The sequence below is a fragment of the Hemitrygon akajei genome, chromosome 9 (assembly GCF_048418815.1).
Source record: "Hemitrygon akajei chromosome 9, sHemAka1.3, whole genome shotgun sequence".
NCBI classification, from domain to species: domain Eukaryota; kingdom Metazoa; phylum Chordata; class Chondrichthyes; order Myliobatiformes; family Dasyatidae; genus Hemitrygon; species Hemitrygon akajei.
Genome location: NC_133132.1, coordinates 134,041,114 through 134,056,216, shown reverse-complemented (window position 1 = coordinate 134,056,216; position 15,103 = coordinate 134,041,114). Strand labels below are relative to the sequence as shown.

The 15,103-nt window shown below is 40.0% G+C and overlaps 1 protein-coding gene across 2 annotated transcripts in view; it reads right to left on the bottom strand.

Moving 5' to 3' along the window:
• The window catches only part of wdr35 (WD repeat domain 35), an 89,642-nt gene extending 75,108 nt beyond the window's left edge, over window positions 1–14,534 (bottom strand). For both annotated transcript variants that reach the window (XM_073057012.1, XM_073057013.1), the window contains exons 1-8: window positions 14,370–14,534; window positions 13,069–13,186; window positions 12,261–12,332; window positions 3,652–3,744; window positions 3,158–3,286; window positions 2,568–2,701; window positions 1,986–2,151; window positions 184–329 (exon numbers count right to left, since the gene is read on the bottom strand). In XM_073057012.1, the coding sequence (XP_072913113.1) occupies window positions 184–329; window positions 1,986–2,151; window positions 2,568–2,701; window positions 3,158–3,286; window positions 3,652–3,744; window positions 12,261–12,332; window positions 13,069–13,186; window positions 14,370–14,393 (882 nt within the window). In that variant the 5' untranslated portion in view covers window positions 14,394–14,534. The remainder of the gene's footprint in view (window positions 1–183; window positions 330–1,985; window positions 2,152–2,567; window positions 2,702–3,157; window positions 3,287–3,651; window positions 3,745–12,260; window positions 12,333–13,068; window positions 13,187–14,369) is intronic.
• Between the last annotated feature and the right edge of the window lie 569 nt (window positions 14,535–15,103).

Below are 15,103 nucleotides of genomic sequence, written 5' to 3'. Positions count from 1 at the left end.
ACTCTGGAATAAGGAGTGAACCAGGTGCTGACCCATTGGGTTTCCTGAACAACTGGATACCAGATTTGCAAAATTTTACAGTAGTTCTAAACAGACATGATCTTCCACTGAATATCATGTTTAAATAAATAGTTGGCTTCCTGTTCCACTCATAAAGCTGATGATAAAGAAGGAAAAACTTACCTCACCAAAAGGAGTGTAGAACTGTACAACATTGATCTGCTTGTCTTGACCAGGTGACATCTGGGAACCAGCCACTGCCAACACACTCCCACAATAGTTCCACTGAATGCCAACCACATTTATACCAGTATCAAGCAGGATAGGATCTATCAGGAAAAAAATCCTTATTCCCTTTATTCACTCTATCTCTGAAGGGTAAATATTTCAGGTAGGCAGCAATCAAAACATTACAAACACAATTGCACTGGTTAGGGTACAATCAAGATGAACACAATCACAAATCTACAATTCAACTTTGAAACTATATAGTTACACCCTGCTATGCAATGACTTTTTTCATTTTACTTTAACAATGTTTCCACTAATTTCATCGAAGATTTTTAATCAATAAAAATAAGGTTCTTAGTAAGTGCTTGGTCTTCTGGTTTTCATAAGAAATCATTAAAAGTGTCATGGTTGAGTGGGGTAGGAAAACTACTAAAACATTTAATCAAGTGAAAATATACACTAGTTAGTGACTTGGAACTTCAAATTTATTAATATATACTAATTGTGCCTGAAGGTTTACAACTGCTGAAGGAATTGAACTATGTCTCAGCGACTCCAGTAAGAAAAATACCAATGTTTTGGCTATTCAATACTTAAGTACCATTCATAACCACAATGAAAATATACAAATTTTAATTCTGATTACTCTGCCATCCTCCTATAACAAAATGATCAAAGTTGTTGTGCTGGAAAAGTAAAGAGGGAATGATTCAGAATAGGTTGTGGTGGGTGGAGTGTGTAGGTAAAAGATGTAGCATCCCTGTGGTGGTGGTGGGGAGATTCGACGATGGCAAGTGTGTAGGGGAAGGAAATTATAGCAGCTCTAATGGACAGTGCAAGGGGTTCTTCTCTTAGTAACAGCTTGTGCTTCAAGAATCGTGAATTAATCTTCACCAGTGCTCCCTACAGGGAATGAACTCCCAGGCTACGCAAATATAGAAACAGAGTAATGCTCTTCAGCCCAATACTGGCATCGACAATAACATTTATATTCAGAGAGTACTTAAGGCCGCAATAGCTCTCTGACTCTCTGCTGCAATGCGAATCATGAGATGCAGGGTATATTCACTTCTCAGTCCAATGGATAGACAGGGAGTGCTGCACCAAAACAGCCTGAAATTTCTGAAGAGGTAGTAGATGATCAAGCACTCAAATAAGCTCTGTGCCCAGGGCAAGCAGGCCTACAAATCTAACATGCATCTCTACACTGCATTGTACAAGCAGTAGCTCAATTCCAAGAGTATGGCTGTTGCTCGTGATTAGAGATCGTAGTGCTAACCTCAACTTCAACCATGCAGGCCAGTACCACATGGTAAACTGAAAATCTTAAGCTGGATTGCAGACAGCAGAAAACCTACTCCAAAAGCAGATTCCTGTAAAAGCCAATGAGTCACAGGACGCAAGATTATCAAATAAATGTTATCTTATCGCCTATCACATTAATATCTGAATGTTCTCCTGCTCTCAATACTTAAGAGAATGGGGAGATGAGTTGCAGAAGGTGCAAATTATTATCAGAAAATTTAACAATTTAGAGCCAACCTGAAGCGTGCAATGCCCTTTTATTAAAAACTACACCTTTGCTGCCATTTTCAAACTTAAGCTAAAACTATGTTCTAACCTTGCTCTCCACCTACATTCTCCTACTCCTTTCCAATCACTAGAAAAAATCTCTCCCAATATGTTAACATCCACATTTTCAAAATACCAATCATCTTGAATCCATCCCACATTTATACAGTGATTGTACTTACTCTCATCATGTTCATGACGCATTATCTGACAACGACCATTATCTAAGCAGATTGCCAAACAAGGACAGTCTGGTTCAACATAGCCTTCGGTTCCAGAATACCAATGGATGCCAACAATGCTGACTGCACCAGTAACATTAATAAGGCATTGGAGCACAAGCTTCATCTGAAAGGTTTAAAGATATACTGAATGTATTGGAATCAAATTACAGATATGCAAGTATTAAAAACTACAATATCCAAATTCTCTCCAGCTTCTTACTTGCAGTGACACATTTTGCAATTGCACTTACTTAATACAAATATAATGTAGGCAGTAGCTGAAATAGAAATTAAAAATTTGATTGTTCCCCATTGGGTCACAATAAAAATTGTTCATTTCACCAACGCACACAAAAGAATATTAACCCTTCTTTATGCTGTCTTCTCACAACTTGAAATAGTCTCAATCACAAGTAAATAAAAATACATGTAGCATATTTAGAATTCAACCTATAAAGATCCAGATCAACCAAGTAGTATTATAAAAATGACAGAAGCATTTAATAATTTATAAGAAATCGTAAACAGCAGTAAACGTACAATGAAATTTCCTTGACTGTCATATATATGTATTTCTCCATTGGCCATGCCAAATATAAGAATCTTGCTGTCTGGTGACCAGGCTACTTGGCTCAGCTGTAAGCCCTTCAGTTCCTTACCCCAGATTCTGTTACCTGAGAAAACATTAGAGAAAATTTGAATCCATCATTAAGAAAAGATAAATAAAGAAGATACTCTTAAGGCAATTAGAAACAAACCAGTAGCAAAAAAAAACCTTATTTACAGTTAGTGTTAAATACTGTATGTGCAGGATTCCTGGCTGCACCTTTGGATCAAATAATGCTGATGGTTGATATTCTTTCACATCTACAGTGCTAGTAACCAAAGCCAAACTTCTTGCTGAGTAGCTCCAAAAATGCTAATTTATAATTCAAAGTAAGTTTGGGAATAATTATGTATTTACCTAATGCTGGATTATATATGAATTAATATACATTAACTGACAAATCAATTAACCTTTATTCCAAAATAAGATTCAAATGAAAATATTACCCATGAGAGATCACTATAGATAAATGAATATTAAAATCTTTTTCATAATTACATTTTCTTAGTATGAAATAAATTACCATCCACTGAACCCACAATGACAGCACCATCTTCATACACAATGCAGATTTTTAGTCCATCAGCATTCCAACTCATACCACGAACAACAGATTTATTCCTATTGTTGATCATTTCTTCATACCAAGAACCTGAAATCAATTCACAAGGTCTGTTTTCATAAAAAATTTCAATAATATTACAAAACAAACTGTTGCAATCAGCACCATCAATTTAATATCAATCATATAACACTGCTATTTGATAAACACTTTCTAACACAAATATAATGATTATGTCATAAATACAGAGCTTAATCTTGTATCTAACTAGATATGACAAATACGAGTTTGCAATTCATTTCATCTACTGAATTGACTATTGCTTCAGTTTATCTATCACCATACTTAACTATATCAGTATCTATGAGATCAGTTTAGAAAATAGTCATGTACATCAATAACCATTTTATTTACATCAAACTCAATCTTAAACACCGCAAGAAGAGTTAACCGACCTTTGTATAGCATCCATACAATAATTAGACCATTCTGGTCACTAGTTGTTAATTTCTGGTAATGCTCATTCCAAGTCACCACCTGTACAGCACCTAAAAAACATAATTCAATTAATATACTGTGACGATCGATCAGAATCTTAATTACCAGAAAACCAGGTATGATTTGCAGAAGTTTTGCGGAGGGCTATTTCAAGGGCAAAGAGACAATTTTGAACAAGGTTGGAGGTGGCATCGGATGTACGACAACTCTGGCAGGGTTTGCAAAATATTACTTCCTACAAAGCGAAACCCAATAGCACAAATGACAGCGATGCTTCACTGCCAGATGAACTCTACGCCTTCTATGCCCACTTTGAAAGGGAGAATATAACTACAGCTGTGAAGATCCCAGCAGCACCTGATGACCCTGTGATCTCTGTCTCAGAGGCCAATGTTAGGCTGTCTTTAAAGAGAGTGAACCCTCGCAAGGCAGAAGGTCCCAATGGAGTACCTGGTAAGGCTCTGAAAACCTGTGCCAACTGTTATGGAGGATGAACAGTTCTGATGAACAATGGGGTGCAGAGTTGCCCATATTCCCCCCCACCAGGAGAATCACAAACCATTACTGTTGCTATTGTTATGATACCAGCCCCCTCATTTGCGAGAATCGCAAGAGCCCTAGTGAAGGGGGGGTCAATGACCCAAGAGAGAGAGAGAGACGTGCTGAATAGACACCGGAAATGGGAGAGAGAGGGAGACGTGCTGAATACCACGTCCGGGATGCAGAATAAAGCGACCCTGACCATTGTCTCATGAAGACCACGTGTAAAGCCCTCGGGCAAAGTGGGCTGGTTGAGAGAGAGATTGACACCTGCGATCCCGTGAGGAAGTAGAAAGGAGGGTTTGAGGGGGGGGGGAACCCCTTTAGACGCACCAGAAGACACGCTAGAAATCCTGCGACAGCGTTTAATAGCGACAGCCGGTGGTGGGGTTCGTGTGCGTCTTTTCCTTGCCTGGGATTGGCGACCTCACCACGAGAGAACGGCTTAGCTACAGGGGAGGCCACCAGCGAGCGTCTATTCCCCAACGGGACAAAAGACGGAATCGAACCCCTAAAGGTTGGACAAACCCGGCGGGTAACTGTTTCATTCAATCTCTCTCTCTCTCTCTCTAACAAAAGTGCACCAACGCGACACCACCAAAGACGGCAGCTGATGGAACTGCAGTGACCGCAAGAGACTTTCAGTTATACAGCGGACAATATATACGTTACCCCTAGACAACGATAGTTTATTTCTTATTGGTTATTACTATACCTGCGCTTTAGATTGAGTAGTGATGACTTATGGTATCTGAATGTTTGTATTAACCTTACTTTTGTGCCCCTTTATAAATAAAAACGTTTGAAAATGGTACCACCAGTTACGGAATACGTAACACTATGCTGCTCATGAGAGAGAGATGAAAAGAAAACATGCAAGAACATCTGCTACAGATAAGAGAGGGGAGAGAGGCTTGTTGATTCACCGTATTATAACTTCTGAGAGGGTTATTTATCTTATACCATTCTGTTCATTAACATTCCTCAGTGGACAGCCGGAGTGGGCTGGTTTGATGGACACAGTCATTCAAAATTGATTGATAACTGAGACCCCATGAGTAGGGATAAAAGTGAGGTCTGGAGAGACACCCTTCAGACACACCAGGAGACACACTAGTGGACACTGATTGAGTGTTGGAACCCACGGGAAGGTGTGGGGCTTCGGAGACTGAACCAGGAGATCGGTCAGTAAAACTCACAGTGTTATATCAGGGCCGGTGGGGACTTGTGTGTGTGTCCACTCATGCCAGAGTGACGAGTCCACCACAGAAGAACGGTCTAGCTGAAGGACAAAGGGGTCATAACTGAATGGCCACAACGACATGACAGATCAAGAATGCAAAGGAAGGTTTGACTGCTGTAGCTGTTACTTCTCGCTCGCTCTCTCTCTCTCTCTCTCCAACGATTACAACACAACAACCATATCTACCTTAGCACGCATGAACTGAACTGAACTTTATATTCTATGACAATTCATTTTCCTCTAGACATCAATATAGCTTGTTTATTATTGCTTATTATTATTCCTACACTTTTAGGTTTATTATTGCTAACGTGTGTTATCTATATATTTGCATTATTGATATTGATTTGCTTATTTTATTAATAAACACTTTTGAATATAGTACCACCAGACTCCAATGGATTCTTCTTTCTCTGCTGGTTAGACACCCAGTTATGAGGTACGTAACACAACCAACTGGTGGAAGTATTCAAGGACATTTTCAACCTGTCACTGCTACGGGCGAAAGGTCCCATTTGCTTCAAAAAGGCAACAATTATACCAGTGCCTAAGAAAAATAATGTGAGCTGCCTTAATGACTATCACCCAGTAGCACTCACATTACAGTGATGAAATGCTTTGAGAATTTGGCCATGACTAGACTGAACTCCTGTCTCAGCAAGGACCTGGATCCATTGCAATTTGCCTATCACCACAATAGGTCAAAGCAGATGCAATCTCAATGGCCCTTCACACAGCTTTAGATCACTTGGACAATAAAAACATCTACGTCAGGATCCTGTTCATCGACTATAGCTCAGCATTTAATACCATCATTCCCACAGAACCTGGGCCTCTGTACCTCGCTCTGCAATTGGATCCTCGACTTCCTAAGCGGAAGACCACAATCTGTGTGGATTGGTGATAACATCTCCTTCTCCCTGACGATCAACACTGGTGCACCTCAGGGGTGTGTGCTTAGCCCACTGCTCTACTCTCTCTATACCCTTGACTGTGTGGCTAGGCGTAACTCAAATATCATCTATAAATTTGCTGATGACATAGCCATTGTTGGTAGAATCTCAGATGGAGACGAGAGGGTGTACAGGATTGAGATATGCCAACTAGTGGAGTGGTGTCACAGCAACAACCTTGCACTCAACGTCAGTACGACAAAAGAACGGATTGTGGACTTCAGGAAGGGTAAGACGAAGGAACACATAGAGGGATCAGAAGTGGAGAGAGTGAGCAGCTTCAGATTCCTGGCTGTCAAGATCTCTGAGGACCTAACCTGGTCCCAACATATCGATGCAGTTATAAAGAGGGCAAGACAGCGACTATACTTCATTAGGAGTTTGAAGAGATTCAGCTTGTCAACAAATATACTCAAAAACTCCTATAGGTGTACCATGGAGGGCATTCTGACAGGCTGCATCACTGTCTGGTATGGAGGGGCTACTGCACAGGACCAAAAGAAGCTGCAGGTTGTAAATCTAGTCGGCTCCATCTTGGGCACTAGCCTACAAAGTACCCAAGACATCTTCAGGGCGCAGTGTCTCAGAAAGGCAGCACCCATTATTAAGGACCTCCAGCACCCAAGACATGCCCTTTTCTCACTGTTACCATCAGGTAAGAGATACAGAAGCCTGAAGGCACACACTCAGCAATTCAGGAACAGCTTCTTCCCCTCTGCTATCCGATTCCTAATTGGACATTGAACCCGTGAACATTACTTCACTTTTTTAATATATATTATTTCTGCTTTTGCGCAATTTTTGATCTATTCAATATGCATATTCTGTAATGGATTTACTTATTTATTCTTCTTCTATATTATGCATTGCATTGAACTACTGTGGCTAAATTAACAAATTTCACAACACATACCAGCGATAATAAACCTGATTCTGAATTACCCTGGACGAAAAAAAGAATAATTTATAATGAATTAAACTTGGTCAGAAACTTTTTATTTAGTAATTATATATAATGAAGAGAAATAAAAGAGATTAAGGAATTTTAATGTCAAAATAGTAGAAGTAATGTATGACTAAACTATATAAACACAATTAAATACTTTGAGTGGCAACAGCACGCATTCACATTTTTTTCTTGTTCCTCTGTGCAGAAGAGCTGCAATTAAAAAAATTGGAAGTGTGCTGTTGCCACATTTATTAAGCTGATAATGCCCTGCATCTTCATGCCACTCCCGTCTCAAACCCCAACTTTCCCCCCACTATGCCTCTGTTCCTACATACATATTATTCCACAACTTAAGACTTCACCATGCAATTCTCTCATCCCTAATCTACAGCCTGATGTTTTCTGTGATTTCTACCCTCTGAAATAGTGAGAACTCTCCAATGAAACACCTTATGCAAGTTTCTTGCTATAACACCTTGTTAACATAATTTGTACAGAACTATCCCATGCATTCAAGATCAGCAACATCACTGTCTTGAACTCTGAAAAAGGCCTTTATCCCAAGGACCGAAGGCACCTTTGGAATAATTTAAGGAAGCCTGATGTTATCAGTTTCCTTGCTAAAGTCTCAAATGTTCATAGTCCAGATGGATTTCTCCATTGATTTTTTTTTTGCTTTCTCCTACCCAATATCTTCTTCAAACTTTAATGATCCTTTTCCAAGCAGCTCAACCTTAATCTTCCCAATAAGACAGACATTCTCCCTAATAACCCTTTTCACCAATGTTGACTCCCATAACTCCAACCTAATCCTCCCCTTCGAGACTTAATTCACTGACCAACTGATTTCCTCAAGATCCATTCTTCACATCTCCTTGTCACATTGTACATTATGCACATTAGACTATTATTATCAATGGATTCACATAACAGGGGGATGAACTCACCTATGCAGTGCCGCTTTTATTTTACAGTTTCAGAGTGTGCATCTCCATTACGTCAGAAATAACTTACTCATAAAAGGAAATATCTATATGTTGAGTCATCTTTAATGATGAATCACTCAGGGAATCACATTACCAAGTTAGAGACAAAATATACTTTACTCACCATACTAACAATGAGGCCAACTTTACATACTCTAGTAACAGAGAGATTTAAAATATATCACCATGTATTGGAGAGTAGTGGACAGTGAGGAAGCCCATCAAAGCTTACAGTGAGATGTGGACCAGCTGGAAAAATGGCAGATGGAACTTAATGCAAATAAGTATGAGGTGTTGCATTTCAGAAGGACCCACCACGATAGATCTTACACAGAGAACGAAAGGACATTGAGAAGTGCAGTGGAACAGGGAGATCTGCAAATACAGATTCATTAATTCCTTGAATTATGTTGTCACAGGTAGATAAGGCCGTTAAGGAAACCGTTTGGCACATTGCCCTTCATAAATCAATCTATTAAATACAGGAGCTGGGATGTTTTGCTGAAATTGTACAAGAAGCTAGTGAGACCTGATTTTAAAGTTCAAGGTAAATTTATTATCAAAGTACATTTATGTCACCAAATACAACCTTGCAGACATACTCAGTAAATCCTCGAAATATAATAGAATCAATAATAGCCACAACCAACAGGATGGACAAACGACCAGTGTGCAAAAGACAACACACTGTGCGCATACAAAAAAAAATATTGAGAACATGAGATGAAGAGTCCTTGAAAGTGAGTCCATAGGTAAAGTCATCCCTATCTGTTTAAGAGCCTGATGGTTAAGGGGTAATAACTGTTCTTGAACCTGGTGGTGTGGGTCCTGGGGCTCCTGTACCTTCTTCCTGATGGCAGCATCGAGAAGAGGGAATGACTTGGGTAGTGAGGGTCCTTGATCATATCTGCTGCGTGATGGACTAGGCCATATCCACTACATTTTTTAGTATTTTCCTTTCAAGAGCATTGGTGTTTCCATACCAGGCCATGATGCAACTAGTCAATATACTTTCCATCACACATCTATATAAACTTGTCAAAGTTTTAGATTTCATGCTGCAACTTCGCAAGCTTCTGAAGAAGCAGATGCACTGCCAAGCTTTCTTCGCAATTGCGCTTGCGTGCTGGGCCCAGGCAGATCCTCTGAAATGATAACACTGAGGAATTTAAAGTTGCTGACCCTCTCCACTTTTGATCCCCCAATGAGGTATGATTCATGGACCTCCAGTTTCCTCCTAAAATCAATAATCTGTTCCTTGGTGTTGTTGACGTTGAGAGGTTATTGTTGTGGCAACACTCAGCCAGATTTTCAATCTCCTATATGCTAATTTGGGGTATTGTGTGCAGTTTTGGTCACGTATCTACATGAAAGATGTAAGTAAGATTGAAAAGGTGCAGAAAAATTTACAAGGACATTGCCAGGACTTGAGAACCTGAGTTATAGGGAAAGGTCGATGGAACTAGGCAGATTAATGGGTCGGCATGGATTAGGTGGGCCTAAGGGCCTGTTGTGCTGTACTATTCTATCCATAGCAACAAAATTTTATATGGAAACTGGTGAGAGTCGCTCACACAAATTGCTGGAGGACCTCAGCAAGTCAGGCAGCATCTATGCAGGAGAATAAACATACAAGATTTCAGGCCAAGACCCAGGTACTGATGAAGGGTCTCAGCCTGAAACACCATTTATTCCCCTCCATAGATGCTCCTTGTCTTACTGAGTTCCCCTAGCATTGTGTGAGAGTTGGACACTATTTCCAGATTCTGTACAATCTGCTGTGTTTATGGTAAGAGCCATTTCCTTGCAAAAGATAAAGAGAAGATTAAACAGTTAGTGAAAGAAAGTAAAATATCTAACCACCTTTATGTCTGCTTACAAATAATTTGATAGCACTTAGCCAGAAACCAGAGAACATCATTCACCCTACTGATTTTGAATATTCCTTTCTTTAAAAAAGTACAAATACTCCACTACCACTCTCTGCATCCTATCACTAAGCTTATTTTGTATTCAAATAGCTAGCTCACCCTGAATCTCATGTGTTCTAAACCTTCCAGACCAGCCTATTATGCAAGACCTGACAACATCTACTGCCCTGCCTCTATTAATGCTCTTAGTCATCTCTTCAAAAAACTTTAATCAATTTCATGAGACATGATTTCTCATGGATAAAGCCACACTGACTGTCCCTATTCAGTCATTTACCTTTCTGAATGCAGATAGAGCCTGTCTCCAAGAATCCTTCCAATAACTTTCCCCACTACTAATATGATGAGAAAAGGCCTGGAATCACCTGGCTTCTCCTTGCAGCCCTTCTTGAATAGAGTCACAATACCAGCCACCTCTCAGCCTTCCAATGCCTTACCCGTGGCTAAGGAAGCCATACATCTCTCTTCTGTCACCTAGGCAATTTCTTCCCTATCTTCCCACTGTGTTCTAGGATACACTTGATCAGGCCACAAGGAGTTACTTGCCTTTACAAATTTGAAGAAAGCCAGCATCTCCACTTTTGTAAAGTGGATATTTTCAAGACATCACTATCTTCTTCCTTTAATTTCCTAGCTTCCATGACCTTCTCTATGATAAATACAAGAAAGTAATATTCAGTTAAGACTTCATCCATTTCCTGTGGCTCTACACATAGGCGACCACATTGGCCCTTAAGGGTCCCTAACTTCTCATTGGTTATCCGTTTGCTCTTATAGACTTACAACATATTTTATTCTCCATTACATGATCTGATAAAATTATCTCATGTCTTGAATTTTCCCTCATTTCCTTCTCAGGTGTGCTCCTACATCCTTCATACTCAAGGAATTCACTTCTCTCAATTGCCTAGAGCTGACATATGCCTCCATTTTCCTGACCATGAGCAATGTCAACCAGTTCCCTACTCCTGACAGCCTTGTCCTTTATTCTGACTGGAACATGTTCACCCTTAACTCTCCCTATGCAACTTGCCAGGCATCCCTTTACCTGCAAACAGTCTGTTTCAATCAACCTTTGTGCATTCCTGCCAGTGTCATCAAATTTAGCCTTGCCCAAACTGATAGTATCCATCACATTTTCAGCACATATTTTCATTCTAAGTATAAACTAAACAAGCATATGACCAATTCTGAGTTAAAACTAAATTATGCACAATTTGCCAAATACTCAAAAGGATACTGATATATTATGCCCTTTTCACAGTACCTACTGCAGTCAGTAGATGGACCGGCCATGTGATCCGCATGGATGAGTCCAGAATGCCACATCAGTTGTTCTACGGAGAACTGGAGCAGGGCAACCGTGCCCAAGGAAGAGGTACAAGGACAACCTCAAGTCAAACCTTAAGTGGGCCAAACTCCAGCCAGCGATCTCGAACACACTGCTGCTGACCGGTCCAAGTGGCTCAATCTATGCTCCAAGGCAGCAGCCAACTTCCAAGCCAACTGGTGCATGCAGCACCTCAAGGCGAGTCAAGAAAGACACAGGAAGGCGTCCGCTCTTGTCCCAACAGGCGGTTCTCCTTGACCCATCTGCAACCGTATCTGCGCTTCAGACTTCGGCCTCAGAAGTCATATGCGTGCCCACAGACGTTGACTGCGCAACACATCCGTCTTCCTCGGACTTCGAGAGACTACTACTACTGCAGCCAAACATAACGACCTGCTGCAATAGCTACACTACTATAATGTTCAGTTGTGCGACAGTATTGAGAGTATTAAAACCAAAGAACAGATTGAAATTGCTTCAGAACAGGAAAATCAATAAACTTGGATTTTATATTCTAATTACTTAGTAAACAGTTTTGCATAACTAAAATGATTATTTCATATAACTGCCCACAACTGATTATACACTAGACTTTCATTTTGCATCAAATATCTGGAATAAAAAGAAAACTTACCACTGTGCCCTTCTAATGTCTGATTCATAGAAAGGTTGCTAGGTGCTGCCAACCCTTTTAATCTTGTGTCATCTACAGAAACCCACAAAAACCAAATTAGAAACTGAGTAGTAATATTTCTCGTGGTTTAAAATAGGGATACAAAATGGTAGAACAAGAAAGCCAAAACTTTGTCAAAAGCAAAAGTAATAAAAGTGCCAAATACATTTTTCATATCATTTTCCTCTCCTAAACAAAATTGTCTGTGATATCTTCTGTGGAGTCAGAGTGGAACTTAGACCTAAAGAGGACTTTGATCCCAAGTTCATTCCCTCACTTAAGTAGATTTCCAGTGAATAACATTAAAATATACCTTAAAATGCAGATTGCTGTTCATTGGATAAACATGAGACCCAGAAAAATGACAAATTCTTACTACATATTTAACATGTGCAAAGTTGCATATGAAGATCTGCTAGCACTGTATATTTCAGTATATGTTCCCAGCACCCAAAATTATACTCAAATCCCAATTTCTCTAAAAGCAAAATCTGAAAGTCTAAAATAAAAAAAGAAAATACCGAAATATTCAGCAAGTCAGGCAGTGGCGAAGAGGGAGTTTTGTTACCAATTCAGCTTGATGGTTTTTCATCATAACACTTTTGAGAACTCAAATGATTGAGTTCAGATGAAAGGTCACTGAGATAAAAAAATTTAATTTCTCTATCCACGTGATGCCAAGCATTTCCAGCATTTTCTAGATTTAGTTTAGACCACAATTTACATAAAAATGTTGTTGAATGCTATTTGGCTTTATAACTTTCTCTACCTGTCTGTGTTTCAAGCTTCAGCACTTTTAAAAGACCATCTTCCCCACCACAAGCAATAAATCCTTGGTCTTTATTCCAGGAAACACATCTCAATTGAATGTTATTTGGGATGGCAATCTGAATAAAATACAATAAAAAGGAAGATTATATATAACAATCAGCACAAATTAAAATTAAGCAGTTGAATTATTGCAGGTGCTGCAATCTTAATCTTACTTCAACATGTTCCTATCCAATATCAAATCCTACTCATTCAGCACCTTTGGACTTGCTGACCTATGTTGGTTCTCTGTCCCCCTAAATCTGATCTTTAAACCTTTCCATTTCATACGAAATTTTTCTACAACATCCTGCAATCACTTGTACTGAAACTCACCCTACTTTCAGCAATAGAAATTTCAGAAAAAAGCAAATTCCCATGGCATTGAACTTCTATTACGTTTCTGTCATCAAAAACCTTCTTAGAAATTCTTTTCCCAAATTTTCACTGATTTGTTTTATGTCTGCCATAACGGTTTGCCTCACGCTTCTTTTAGCTCAGATGCAGAATGCAAATTCATATTACTGTGATTTTCATCAGTACTGACAAAAGAGGACATCCAGCTAAGGGACAGGGTTTGAAACTTAGTTCAAGTCCTAACTATACCTTCCATGACAATTACAATGAAATTGTCAACATGTCTCCTAAATTATATTAACGACAAATCATCAATGCACTTTTCACCTTTTCGAACCGTGCCCCTTCTTTCTGCACAATTGTTTTCGTAGGCTATACAATAGTAAATTAAACACCCAATCAAGCAACCCCTGTACATTTAAACCAGGTAGGGTGCATAAGAAAGGGTAAGAAAAATCCTCCTATAGTTGAAAAAATGCAATCATAATGTCTTATAACGCTGAATTTGGCAGCTCCTTTACTAGGTGAACTATTAAGGACACGTTGAATGATTTAGTAAATGAGAGGATATGGATAGCCCTTGTTCAGCAAAACAAGCTGATCCAAACAAGTAAAATACATCAAATTTCTTAAAGAAGAATAATAGTTGGGCCTTGAAGCAATATCCACAAACAATCTAGGACTATAGCCATTTCATAAATTGCACTTCAAAGTCACCATGATCAAACATAAACAAGCCCACCTCTTGAAAACTCAGCGACAAGAGCTTCAGCACGTAAACAGTACGCATGCACCAAGCCCCCCGCAGCCCTCGGCTCCTTGAGCTCCAGCCATTGCCGTCTAAACTCCACCGAGCTCCCGCGGCCTAGTCAGCGAAAGGCCCCAGAGCGTCTGCAGTCTTACCTTCTTGCTCAAGTAGATAAACATAGTACAATCGTCGATCCGTTAATCACAAAGTGGGCAGATTATCGGTACTTTAAACCAGGCTCCGCCGTGTCGCCTGAAGTAGGCGACAGGCAACCAAACTGCGTCTCCTGGTAACCACGGCCAGCGAATCACTGCAAAGTCAGTCACCCGGCGCTTGCCAGTGTCCGGCCAATCAAAGCGTCAGAAGGAAAGAAGCTTTTAGCCAATCACCGACCACTGTCATTCCCAGAGATGGGATTTCAAACAAGCGAATATCTGCAGATGCTGGAAATCCAAGCAACACAAACAAAATGCTGGGATTTGTTTGGGATGCTGGGCACCTTGCAGACAATGGTGTTGAGACCAGTATATGGAAATAAAATCAGTTTAAGTTTAATTATCATTCAAGCATACATAGATACAGCCAAACAAAACACCATTCCTCTGGGGCCAAAGTGCAAAGCATTCAAAATAGCAAGCAAAGAAGTATATTCACACGAAAGACAATGTATATATCGTCCAAACTCTTGAGCGACATCTCCTGTAATTGATGGTACGGTCTCCGGGATTGTGCAGATGCACACAATCCAGGCTGTCATCCACTGATTGAACCCAGGAGGGCACACTGACAGGAGAGGCCAGCCCCCAGCTGAGCATGATGCCATGCTGCACCCCTTCAGCGACTCCTCACCTGGTCTGCAAGCAGGCAAGCCCGCAGCTCAAGATCTAGT